This window comes from Cinclus cinclus, chromosome 21 (genome assembly GCF_963662255.1).
Source record: "Cinclus cinclus chromosome 21, bCinCin1.1, whole genome shotgun sequence".
Lineage (NCBI taxonomy): Eukaryota > Metazoa > Chordata > Aves > Passeriformes > Cinclidae > Cinclus > Cinclus cinclus.
Window position 1 is genome coordinate 2,930,275 of NC_085066.1, and position 12,979 is coordinate 2,943,253.

Genomic DNA, 12,979 nt, shown 5'->3' on the forward strand with positions numbered 1-12,979 from the left:
TCCCACCAACGCTGACAGAACAGCTCATTCTTAATCCAAAACCTTCAGAGGACAGATTAATCTTTGGATCTTAACAGAAGGGATTGCACATTTGTGCAGAAAGTTCTCAGGCCACAGCCAAGGAGAATGGCACCTGGGCTGCAGGTGTCCTGCCCAAACCCCTGACTGGCCCAGGCTGAGGCAGTGGCAGATGAGTGCAGCAGGAATTCTGAACTTTGCTTATGCTCCCTGTGTAGTGTGACACAATGCTTATGTCATGATTATTTCATTAGAAGTTTGCATAAATCAGCAGAGCAGGATTCAGTCAATTATTTTAAACCATTCTTTGTTTCAGTGTTATGTAGAAAACAAAGTATTTAATATCCTTCTAAAATTAGTCTCAGCTTCTTTCTTCACTTTCTTTACAGATTAACCTGGCTAAGAGTACAGGTGACTAAATTTAGTAACAATGCCATACTTGAGAATATCAAAACAACCCACAAAATTCCCTACACAAAACTTGCAATTCAGCATTACAGAAAAAAAAAAAAAAAAAGGTTTTCACCTCAGCTTCAAAAATTTCCGTACTGAAATTGTGAAATGGAGGGTTTGGAATGGTAATCAATAAAAAGAAATCAAAAAACCTATAGGAGAGAATTTTGATTATTATTTCAAGAGTATCAGCAGACTACAGATAGAAGAGTTGCAGTGCTACTGTGCATTACTGCCACGGAATCCTTGCTGCTGTACATAACTCTGGGGAAAGAGAAGCCCTCTTAATAATAAACTCTCAAAGATACTAAATACAGTGTAATTAAGAAAGCCAAATAATCTTCTGAAATACAAAACTGCAAAGGATATGTAGTTTTCACAAGAAGGCATGGATGTGACATGAAAAATCACATAGAAAGCAGCAAAATGCACACAGGACACCAAGCAGCAAAGCCATGAGGATGATGAACATACATCAAATCCAGGCAAGGGAAAATTCAGCACAAAGCCAGAATATTCAGCCCTGGTGTCATCTGAGCCCTGGACTGGAGCAGTCACAGGTCTCATCAGGGACACTTAGGACACCACACACCACATGGGGTGGCAAGTTCCTACAACAGGTTTGGGAATGCTCCTGCTCAGGAAATGAATTTTCCCTTGGAATTCCTCATTTGCAGAGCAGCACAGAACCCATCAGGTGCTGGGAGTGCTGCTCTGCGTGTCACCCAGGGCCCAGAAGGACCTGCAAGGCTGATCTCTGGATCCAAGCAGCCCACAGACACCACGGGGGCAGCAGGGAGTGAATGCCCTGGAATGGAATATACACATGGAAATAATACAATGGAAAATAGATCAACAGATGCAAAAAGTGCAGGGGGAGAAAGGAAGAAACACCTTACTCTAAAAAATACAACCGGAAAAGGGTGTTGCTTCTGAAAATTAATACTCTTACACCAAATTATAAAGGAAGAAAGTATAGTCAAAAATAATTAAATTGTCATTTTATATAGCAACTGTGTTTTGTCTGAGGTTGTCACTCAGGTCTGTAGGAATAGTAGCATTGATACCTTATGTTCCAATTTGGGCCTCATCCCATTAACACAAGAACACAAGAAGAAATTATACTTCATGAAATTACCATACCAGGGCAGTGGACTTGTTCTCTCTTATAGTTAGATGTAACTACATGCCAGCAAAGGATTTATTTTTGATTCATTCTGCTGAGAATGGTGCTGAAGACACACTCTTGTGCTGCATCATACTAGAAAATGTAATGTGATTGAGATTTTATTAATTGGGAAATCTCTTCGAAGTGGTTTCTTTTTACAAGGTGCCTCTAGACACTGATTGCAATCTCTGTGCCATACCCACACAGCAATCACCTAAGTGTGAACTAGAATAAATTAGAAAATGGTTTTGTTCCTTAGAACATTCAAATTGGTAATATACAGAACCACCACCGTGGGCCACTGCAGTGATGTTCCAGGGAATGGAGAGTGACCCTGAATTGAAAATTGTGCATTTAGTCAAGAATCACTAATTTTCTGAAATTTGGGATTACTAAGAACAGTCACTAATCAGTAATTTATTAATTCATAAAATATTCCATAAGGATTAGCAGTTTCATTACTTAACTGCTACATCTTCTGTTAATTTAGTGCTTTTTTTCATTGACATGAAATATGCCATAGACAATTTCAAGTTCATTTTCTTTAACGTCATAAATGTAACAGAATTTTATACCCTCATGAAGTATTTGAACAACTGAACACAGAATACTATAAATCTAAAAAAGCTGAAGATAGGTATTAAAAAAAAAAAACCAAAAAAACCCATGTGCATTTTCCCACGTGGCAATCTTGTTGGAAACAGGAATCAAATGATACACATAAACACATTCCAAAATGGGTTTTGAAATCTGCATCCAGTTCCAATGTCTCTCTTGGGATTTTCCCATGAGCGTGATAAAGTTTTCCAGTGAGGGTCACTGGGGCAGCTGGCCTGTGCTTCTAGGTCACAACAAAACCTTGGAGGAAAGGTCTAATCCATCAGTATCTTTAATGCTCCACTGAAAACTGCAGAGGGTTTTTTACCTCCATGCAGGAGTATCTATTCCACACTGCTTCTCTGGCAATACTTATGGTGAATGGAAGAACATGGATTCTTCTGGGGATCTTATAATATTTATGGTGAATGGAAGAACATGGATCCTTCTCCCAGCACCTCATCCTGCTGCCCTCCAGTTCTGCTTCCCCCCCCGTTCCAGTGCTCTCAGGGAACCCTGGCAGCTTTGGGCAGCACTGGCCATGGGAACAGCAGCAAGCAGGACACGATGTGGACCCACCGTGCCAGGCTGCACCGGGCTCTGGAGGCTGCAGTCACACCCAGCAGCAGCATCCAAAGCCTCCCTGAGACACAAACTGGAGCAGAGTCCCCACAGGCAAACACCGAGATGAGAATCCAATGGTCCTCAAATAATCAAGACCAAATGCAAAAAAACCCCAGTGATTAAAGCATTGCCAAGCCACTAAAACAGATGAAAAGTAAACAACAGATACACAAGTCACAGAAACTTGAGCAGTGCATGCAAAGGAGTGAGACAAAGGGAGCATTCCATGCCAACATTTCCCTTGGCACATGGAGCACAGCTCCAGAGGTGAACTAAGGAAACTCTTAGATTGGGATTGCATGTCCTCCACAGAGCCACTCAGGACACCAACAAAAGTGACAGTTCCTGTTGCATAACACTTCTGCATTGGCAAACAGTCATCTGAGGGACCAACTTCCCAAACTTCGAGGAGAGCTCCTCAAAACCATCGACCCGAATGCAGAAAAAATGATCACTAAGCAGTTTATTATTTACTCAATGTGCTGAGCAAACGTAAATCTAATTAGCTACAATATCCTGAGAGAAAAAGCGCAAAGATTGATAATTTGATGTTCAACTTTCACAATATATTTTATGCAAAAGTGTTTCATTATACAATCCAGTTTTCTCTCTTTCATTTCCAACTATGATCTCATTGCCTTAATGGCTGCTTTTATAGGTTCAGAAAGAAATTTTATTTTTCCCATAGAGTTTATGAACTGACAGAAAAAGCACCTAAATTAGATTGATGTTGATTTGGCCATATGGCTAGATTTACAGCAGCTACAGAAAAAATTTCCATGTGATATTAATAATCAAGCAAGGAGAGAATCCTAATGGTAACTGTATCCCTCAAAAGCAGAACTTGATTTCTGGCAATGCTTTTCACCCATTTACACAATGCAAAAATGCAAAGAGTAGGTAATTGCATTATTCCCGCATGGATTTTGCATCCATTTCACTCTGTCAGTATTATCTGAAAATATGTCCTCAAATAAACCCTTAGTTGGCCTGCAAAAAAAATGCAGTACAAGCAAGAATCATCAGAAAAGCAGTTTTAGACTGAATTTCCCGTTGTGAATCCCAAGCAAGCCTTTAACTTGCACTACTTATAAACTGGATATAGAAAAGTCATCCCTAAATTTTAAATTATTACTTTCATTTTTCATATGTAAGTGGTTTTTTCAGTTGTTTTGGATTTTTTTTTAATAGAGCCAGTGAGGACTTCCAGCAGACTCCCAACACTCCAATTCACTACTGCAACTTAAAACATAATTTAATTAAAACAATTAGTAAGAGATATTTCAACTGGAAAAATGTTCTCTCTTATGAAATTATCAACTCAAAATATTTTTGATTCCATGCTTAAAATGAAGCTTTAAGCTTACAACTCATTGCTTGCATTTTCTTTTCTTAGTTGGACCATGCATGGATTTTTGGATAAGTCATCAATTTGTACACATTTTGAAGTGAAGGATCAGAAAATTCAGATGTTTTATTGTTATGTTTTGGAAAGAAAGCATTCAACACTGGTACCCAACAATTCAATATGTGAGCACAGGGTCAACTCCTCTGAGAAGTAAATCTGTCAGCAAAGCCACATATTGCAGTCCAGCCTGGGACATCACATTTTGTCTACAGTTTGTGAAACTACAGAAAAAAAACCAAACAAACAAACTACAGTTTGTGAAACTATGTTTTTAAAAAACATTTTGGAAGTAAAAGAGGATCGGAATTTTAAGTCTTGATAGTATTACATTTGATCCTGAACAAATGGTTTTATTTAATATTTAGCTACAAACCTATTTTCAGTGACAACAGGAAGTTAGAAAAGTTCATTTCAAATGACAGCCTGGATGTATCTGCTTAGAACTGAAACCTACTGAAACTAGTTTTTTTTGAAATGTGCAGTGAACCAGATGCTTAAAACCATACACATATTAAGTTATCCATCTACAGTTTAAAGATGCTCTCACATTCTATTTTCTTTTGATACTGAAGTGAGAACAGGAAATTTAACCTGGTCCTGCTTGTGGGAAACTGGTCTGGGAATCAGAAGACTGAGCTGTCAGAAAGAGAATTGGCTTGCTTTAAAAAAACAAACAAACAAACAAAAAAAATCCCAAACCCCACAAACAAACAACTATGTCAAGGGTCACTGACAGAATACAAAAAAAAAAACCCTGCTGCACTTCAAATTTCCCTAAGTGTCTTCTTCCTCCTTCATTTCATTAAAAACTAATGGGAAGACTAATGTGTCTAGAATGATGAAAGGCACTGAAATCATTCCTGATCACAGCAGCAAGGGCCCAGCCAGCAACCTGCACGACAGAGAAGCCACCTGAGCACATCTGCAAACGTTGAGAGAGCACAAGCAGCATGCAAACGACCAAATACAAAAAGGAAAGCACAAGGTATGAAAATCCAAGGTGCTGCTTAAGCACAAACAGAAGCAACTTTGAACCTTCTGTAGGTGGCTTTTGAAACGGAACATTTCTTTACAAACTGCCGTGATGCCAGTTAAAGGCAAGTGCTCTTTTATCATGTTAGGTGTCAAGGATCAAGGCTTAAAACCTTCCACTGACCACTGAACAATCCCTTCCCTGCACCTCAGCATGCAGAGAGCTGGGCTGCCAGATAAGGAACTCCAGCCATAAAAGACTAAAAAAAACCAAAAACAAATCAAAATACTTATTATGTCCAAGAAAAGCTTCAGAAAGCTGTTGTATGGCACTGACATCTCTGCAGAATTCAACAGTGTGATACCAAAAATGCAAGAAAACTTAAAATGTATAGTTTAATAAATCTGTTCTAAATCACAAGAGTTATTATCTTATGTTCACAGCACGCAGCATGTAGTACCAAGACTATCTGCATGGAAGGAAGCTTTCCCCCATCCCCCCAAAAGTGCTTAGAAAGGGGCTCAAACAAGGTATTCTGTATGTTGGATATTCAGCCTCATTTAAGCTATTTTATTTCAGAAAATACTATCAGCAGATCTGAAAAGTTTACTCTGACAAAATAATCACAATATAGAGCTGTTACTTTAATTTTTAGGACAGGGCAGCAGCAGTACAGATATTTTTAGTTTAAATTCAGAAAAAAATCTCAATTCTTTAGTTTAAAACTAAAGTGACCATTTTCATTACAGAAATTATGTGGAAATAGGGGGAAAGAAATTTTTGCACCATTTCTTTTTTCCAATAAGAATTGAGACTTTGCAGAATCATACTTGAAATTAGAGTTGATTTGAATGAAAAGTGTAAAAAATTAATTGCAAACTATAACAGGCAATCAATTGTCTTATGAATTGCTTGTAATTTTGCTCCTTCATACATATTTGTTGCTCACATACTAGAAAAGGAGATAATGTCATCACATTCACTGCTATTCCAGGCACACTGGCAGTGATTATTGAAATGAATTAATGAATATCAATAATTATCAATATTCTATAGTTTTGTTGCAGCACAACTGCTATTTAAGCAATATGCTTATTCACTGTACCAACAGTAATTAAAAATAAAACACCATCTAGGGAGAGCTTACAAATGGTCAGCAAATTAACAAATTTAGATCTTAACTCTTTAATATGGACTGCAACATCGTTGTCTTAAAAGGCACAATAAATCACAAACTCCTGGATATATTTTGGGCATTATTAATAATTTCCCGTAATTTTTTTGCTTAATGAAATGATAAAGTTCTTTAATTTAAATCTAATTTTCAATAAACTAATTGAACACAATGGATTTACGAGCCTATTTATTTGCATTCGACTATACATTGAATTATTATATTCATAAATAAAAACAAACTGCCATCCCAATTGAGGAAAATAAAAAATGAAAGAATTGACTAACCTGATATTAAATTTAGGATTAAAATTGATTACCTATCACTGAATGCTTCCTAAGTGAGAAGACATTAATAATTTAAAATGTTCGCTGTTACGGTTACACAGTATTTATAATTTATGGTGCTCTCTCCTCTAAACAGATTTCAGTAAAATGAAATGGCAATCCCTCATGGGAACAAGCATCTATTCAACATAAAGAGTGTTCAGACACTACTGAGAAACTGCCAGCACCACTGCAAATATGCTTTTACACTGCCCACACTTTTGAGCACCCATTTCAGGGGAGATGGTGAACATTGCCAGGAGCAAGGCAGTCCAAAATGCACAGCTGAAAAGCAGCTCCGCTCGTTCTAAGATTCTGCCACACATACATTAAGAAACTGGATTTATTTTCACAGCTGCCTAAAGATGGAGCAGACTTGTAAGAAGAGGGGAGGCACTAGGACTGGTCTGCAGCACAACCTGCGTCCTTGGAGCTCCTACCTGGGTGTCAGGAAGTGCCAACCAGCAACTGAAACAAGCTTTGGTCCTGACCATCTGCAGGATCTGCAGAGCAGTTGGAATTTCCCATGGGGAACCCACCCTTGCTGCTCTTTCCTCCAGCCCAGCAGCAGTTCCCAAGGCCAGTGACTCCTTGGCAGGCACATCGTCAGCCACAGGTGACAAAGTTGTCAGGAGCTCCCAAGCAGCATTTAGGAGGCAGATCCTTCCAGTGCAGAATGGCTTCTCACCCTCAGCTGGCACATCCAGATCTCTACTCGAGTGAGCATTTACAGTCCTCAGGCAGCAACAAATAGGTATGGAAGGGCCAAAGTGGAGATCCTGCAATTTGCACTTCTGGCTCTCACAGTGTCACTGTTAGTCCAACACTGCCCTTCAGCAGACGTGTTACTGCATGTTAATGGCAACCTCAGGGAACAGCTCATCGTGATCATCAAGTCATTATAGATACAGAGTGACTTCTGACACAGGAGTCATGTCATGTACTTACTGGAGATGCATGTACTTGTGTTATTCTTAACTGGTTTTCCAAGTCTTGAACTTTGTTCTTCAGTTCTGCGTTTTCAGTTTCTAATTCCTGGATCTACAAAGCAAGTGGTTATTTTGCAGCTATTGGGATAGTCATGGATTTCAACAACAGCACCCACTGAGCATAAGTTTCATCAGACATCTGGTGATTTAGAATCAAGGTTTAACTCACTATCTGACTACAAAACATAACTACATTTCAGTATCCTCCATATTTCAACCTTGCTTTTTAGTGTCCTTGCAGAACAGCAAAACAGTAAATATTTTTTAACACTTTTTTCTTCCCCAGTCTCTTTTTTCTTTACCTGAGTAATCTGAGAATAATGCTGGAAATTACGCTTCATAAAAATCAGATAATGTACTTAAGCATGTACTTAAAAAGAACAAAGTAGTTCAGAACTTACTCTTTTCTGTAAACCTGCAATTTGTTTCCTTGTTTCAACATCTTTTCCTCCGGATTCCAGAAATTTTCTGTAAGCTAAGTCAAATGCTTGACCAATTGTTAAAGTTATCTCTTCTGCCTTTATATAAGACAAAAGATTGAAATTAGTAAATTAGGAATATTTATATTGATATATTATAGCTGGAGCTCCTTTCATTTCAGAAGATCACGAAATACTTCATACCATGTGTCATACCCAAAGGCTATGCCCCATCCACCATGAAGCCACCACAACAAAGGAGCATGACGAGCACCCTTTAGCCAAATACCTTGGCAAAATGCTATGAAAGAATGTAAAACCACCATGAAAGAATGTAAAACCACTGTGGATAAAGAAAGGAGACTGGACAGTACAAATAATGTCTTCAATTTCCATAAACAAGATACCATACTGCACCATGGCTTCTCCTGATGATTTCTGAAGCAAATACAGCTGTTTAATCATTAAGTAAGGTCTATTAGATTAATGAAATGTTTTCATGCCAATAGATTTTTTTGACCCCTATTGATTTTAAATCTGGATTTCAACACCTATTTTTGTGAGTACTATAAAAGCTCACTCAGGATACTGCAGACAAGTATTTATCTGCCCAATTATTTCCAACTACACACATCAAAAAAAAAAATCCACAGAAATTGCATTTGTATGTGCAAAGTATGACAATTTACTAGTTCTATGCTGGTTCATATGCTATGTTATGATGTGTTCATACAGTCAATGCAGAATATCTATGTCAAAAAGGATGGGGGTAAAATAGGCCTACAGGAAGCTGATGGAGGATACCAAAGTTTCAGAAACAAGTGATGCCAAAGCAGGACCAATAAAAGGTGAACATATGGATACACCACTTAGAACTTTAATACAGTAAGGAATAACTGTTCTGTCTCAGACACCAGAATATGTCAGTGCTTGGTGCAATGAGCTGTCTGAGAGTGTTTTGTGGTGTTAAACTTGAGAGATGTGGCAGGGAAAGGGGTGGACAAAGAAGGGAGAATCTTGCTGTGATAAAATGATAAAAAAACCCAAAAAAACCTAAACAAACAAAAAAAAACCCCAACACACAGAACCCCCAACACTAAAAGGAGAGACAGACACATCAGCAGAAAAGCCTGCAAGGGTATCCCAGCCCCAGAGTTGCAGTAATCTTTGCAAGCAGCTGTGCAAACATCTCAAGGCTGGTGGGATGGAGCCTGTTCTGACAGTGCTGCAGATGCTTCCCCTAGGATGCTGAGCAGCAAGAGAAATCACCCAGAAAACCACCTCAGATCACTGAAGAAAAAAGACTCCTCCTTAACTGAATGCATCTAAGTTGCAAGGCACTAGACTGGCATGAAAAATCGAGTCCCAGCTATAAGGCAGGCTGTTTATTTTTAATCACTCCCACCTCAGTTCCAGGCAGACCCAGCAGCAGCACAGTGACCTCGAGCCCTGCAGAGCACCCCGGGTACTTACACACTTCTCACTGTCAAACACATAGCACAGGTGCTTATTTGATTCTGAGTCTTTGCATATGAAAGTAAATATTCTCTTGTCAGTTTTGTCATCGGCACAAAAGGATATCCTGTGGAGCTGACAGTTGTGCTGGACCTCCTGCAAACCAACAGAAAGGTAATTTTTAAGAAATTACTGCATTCCCTTAGGATGAAGATACACAAAGGAAAGCTCTGGATTTCATAATAAGAGCAGGCAAGCTGCAGTAGTGTTTTTGAATGTCTCTTATTGCATGTGAGAACACCCAAAAATGGACTTAGAGTATAACAGAAGTTAGCAAACTCATCTCTGAAAAAATGCTCCTGTTTTTACTGAATGTAAACAGGAAGGTTTTGTTTTTTTGTTTTTTTTTTTTTTTGTACAGCATTTATCTGGAAGTGTTTATTTGGACAGTAATTTCTGTTCTAGAAAATTGATTTTACTGTTGCCTTGCATCCCTCTGCAATTTATATAAGGCTTGATTATGTAAAATAATCTGTTCTTTTTCCAGGTGCACAACATCTTTAAATTTCATCATTTCCCAAGGTTTGTTAAAATGGATTTACAGAAATGAGTCCTTACTTTGCTACATTAAATATAGAAAATAGAAATAAAGTGACTTTGCTAACCAAATAAAGATAAATCTAACATAGAAACACTTGCTTACTTGAGGTGCCATGTAAGCTGATTTAAGCATTATTATTTGTATATTTTTTCTACTGCATTTAATTTTCCATTAAAAAGCAAGTTCCAGCTATTTAAAAAGTGGCAATGGCAATGCTCTTCAGCTGCAAGAGCTTGACAAGACTGAATTAAACTATCTCAACCATTTTTTTTGTTGGTGTTTTTCTTCAACATGTCTCTTCTTGGTATTTTATTTTATTTGGCTTATTACATGGGAAAGCAGTATTTGCTTTTAAGGAAAGTATGTCGCCTAGATGTGAACTATTATCTATTAAAAAAAAGAAAGTCTCTGCAGCACTGGGGTTCCCAGCTTGCTGTAAGGCCATAGAAAAGGCCACGGCCTCTCTGCACACAACCACAAAATGCACCCTGTGGGCAATCTGCTCCCCTTGCCCCAAGTGAGTTCATTTCCTCAGTCATCACAGCTGTTCTGACTGAGTATTCTAGTTCTCCCATGTCCCATATCTCTGTCCTGTGGTAGCTCTTTAACACACAGAAATAATAACTTGTGCTTGCCCTGGCACTAGGAGGTTTACAGATCCATATAATTACTTTTTATCATTTAAGGACAGAGCCACTTTTCTGTAATCCACTTTTGAGTGCCAAGTAGAGAATCAGCTCCTGATATATGAGCTGGCTTCTTGTTCCTGCTGCCATTAATAGTCACTCTGTGACTAAAACCCAAAATTCCTCTGTAATGTACTGAAGTGCTTTGTTTCAAAAACACACTGCAAGAACTTTAATTAGCACTGATAACACGGAACTGAATTTCCTAAAGCATTTATAACCTGTGCAAAAAGAAGGAAAACTCGACTGAAATTTGCATGCAGCTACAAGAGACTAAGTGGGGGAGATAAAAACACTGCTCACAGTTGATTACTACTGGAATTGTAATAACAACATCACTAAGAGATTAGAATGTTCCTACTCCCCCATATCCCACAGCTTTCTGTTAACCTCTGCAGGAAGAGTAAGATCTTCTGGCATTTCAAACTCTTATTATGAAACAGTTTTTGCCAGGATATGGGGTATAGCACCCCTTTGCCCTAGGGCATAAGGAAGATGCAAAAACTCCAATTAAAGTTGACATGGATATTCCTTGTCCCCTCTGCTTATGTATGAACTGTTGACTTCTGGCTGTGTAAAGAGTCTGAAGCAAAAATGGGCTGCGAGCAACTGTAGCACTGAACTGCAGCTACCATTTGAGAAAAGGCACTGCCCACTGCCTCAATGCAGCAATTACTCCACAATTAAGAAGCAGGAACAAAAGAATCTACCAAATTTAATATTCAACATATTTATGGAAAGGCTTTTATCATATGAAGTGTTAACATTTATTTAGATCATTGTTTTAATCTTCCTCAAAGTTCAAAAGTCCTGCACTGAAAGGATTAAAAAAATTAGCTACAGTGTGGCTTCAGGACTACCATGTACCTTCCTGGAAAGATGTCACCCAGGTATTGTAAAACACGGTATTTTAGAAGATTTTTTGCCCATCAACAGAATGGCTTTTGTTATAATACTTTTAAAAATACAAAACAATGAAAACCTTAAAACCAGTGAAACAAATATATACTAGCTTAGCCTGAAAAAAACCCATATAAATTTCTTACCTTTGTTTTTGGATCTAGAATTTTTACGCCATAGATTGAGATTTGTAACTCAACTTTGGGTGTCTTTTGGCCTTCAGATTTCTTGATATGTCTTGCAAACTGAAAGACGAAAAACACAACAGCAATCACATTAATAGTAAGTTTATTTGGTTTTATTAATTCTCATTTTCTCTCAACTCCCTCCACCTCAAGTTGTTTCCTTCCTTCTTCAATAAGGTTCCCATAAACAACACCAACTATTCCAAGAGCTTCAGCTGGGCACAGACCAGAATTTCTAACTGCACACTACAGAATGCTCCTAAAATTCAGCAGGAAGTACAGTGAAATTACATAGCACGTTCCCCAGAAACTTTTATCTGCTTTTTGTGCACTTAATTGAAGCTTTTGCATGGAATTTCTCTGAGAACAGCAGATTCATGAACACTTTCAGTTTAGCAGCTGCCTGGTTGTTGAGCAAGGAACATCAGGGTGTTTTCCACACCCCAGTATTTCTAAACCCACTTCCATACTCATGCATGGAGGGTACTTCCAGATGTTCCTTTAAGATACTCCATCAGTTGCTTTAAGCAGGGTCAGCTTTTAAGCACTACAGTTGTGAACAGTTAAGAAGTACTCGATCTATTTTATTCTCAGAATTTATCTGCCTGCAGCCCACAAGATGATGGTTAGACAGCACTTTATATGACTGGGTTGGGTGATATATCCTATCCAATACCTTTTCCATCCTTTTTTATCTCCTTTTCTAGACTTACCTTTCTCTCATGAACACTGCCTATAAAATCAGCACAGTATCTCAAATTTGCTTCTTCATGACAGTTAAGAAGGGCCCTAAATTTGGGTACCTTTCTAGCAAATGCATGTGACTGCTCCATAGTTTTCTCTGTAATAGAGCAAAATGTGGCCCTTTTATTCTCAAGTCTTTGACAGCCTGGAATGGCATTTTCACACCTATAAAGAAGAATGATGACCCACTAAAGGCCAGAAGTTGGTGGGTCGGCATCTGAGCTCTATATTTGAGCATATGATCCTCGACACTCCCATT

General features: G+C 38.3%; 1 protein-coding gene across 1 annotated transcript in view; it reads right to left on the reverse strand.

The window, feature by feature from the left end:
• GULP1 (GULP PTB domain containing engulfment adaptor 1) overlaps positions 1 to 12,979 on the reverse strand; it is a 54,435-nt gene that overhangs the window by 14,633 nt on the left and 26,823 nt on the right. The window contains exons 4-7 of the mRNA XM_062506634.1: positions 11,938 to 12,036; positions 9,623 to 9,760; positions 8,132 to 8,248; positions 7,690 to 7,782 (exon numbers count right to left, since the gene is read on the reverse strand). Of these exons, the coding sequence (XP_062362618.1) occupies positions 7,690 to 7,782; positions 8,132 to 8,248; positions 9,623 to 9,760; positions 11,938 to 12,036 (447 nt within the window). The remainder of the gene's footprint in view (positions 1 to 7,689; positions 7,783 to 8,131; positions 8,249 to 9,622; positions 9,761 to 11,937; positions 12,037 to 12,979) is intronic.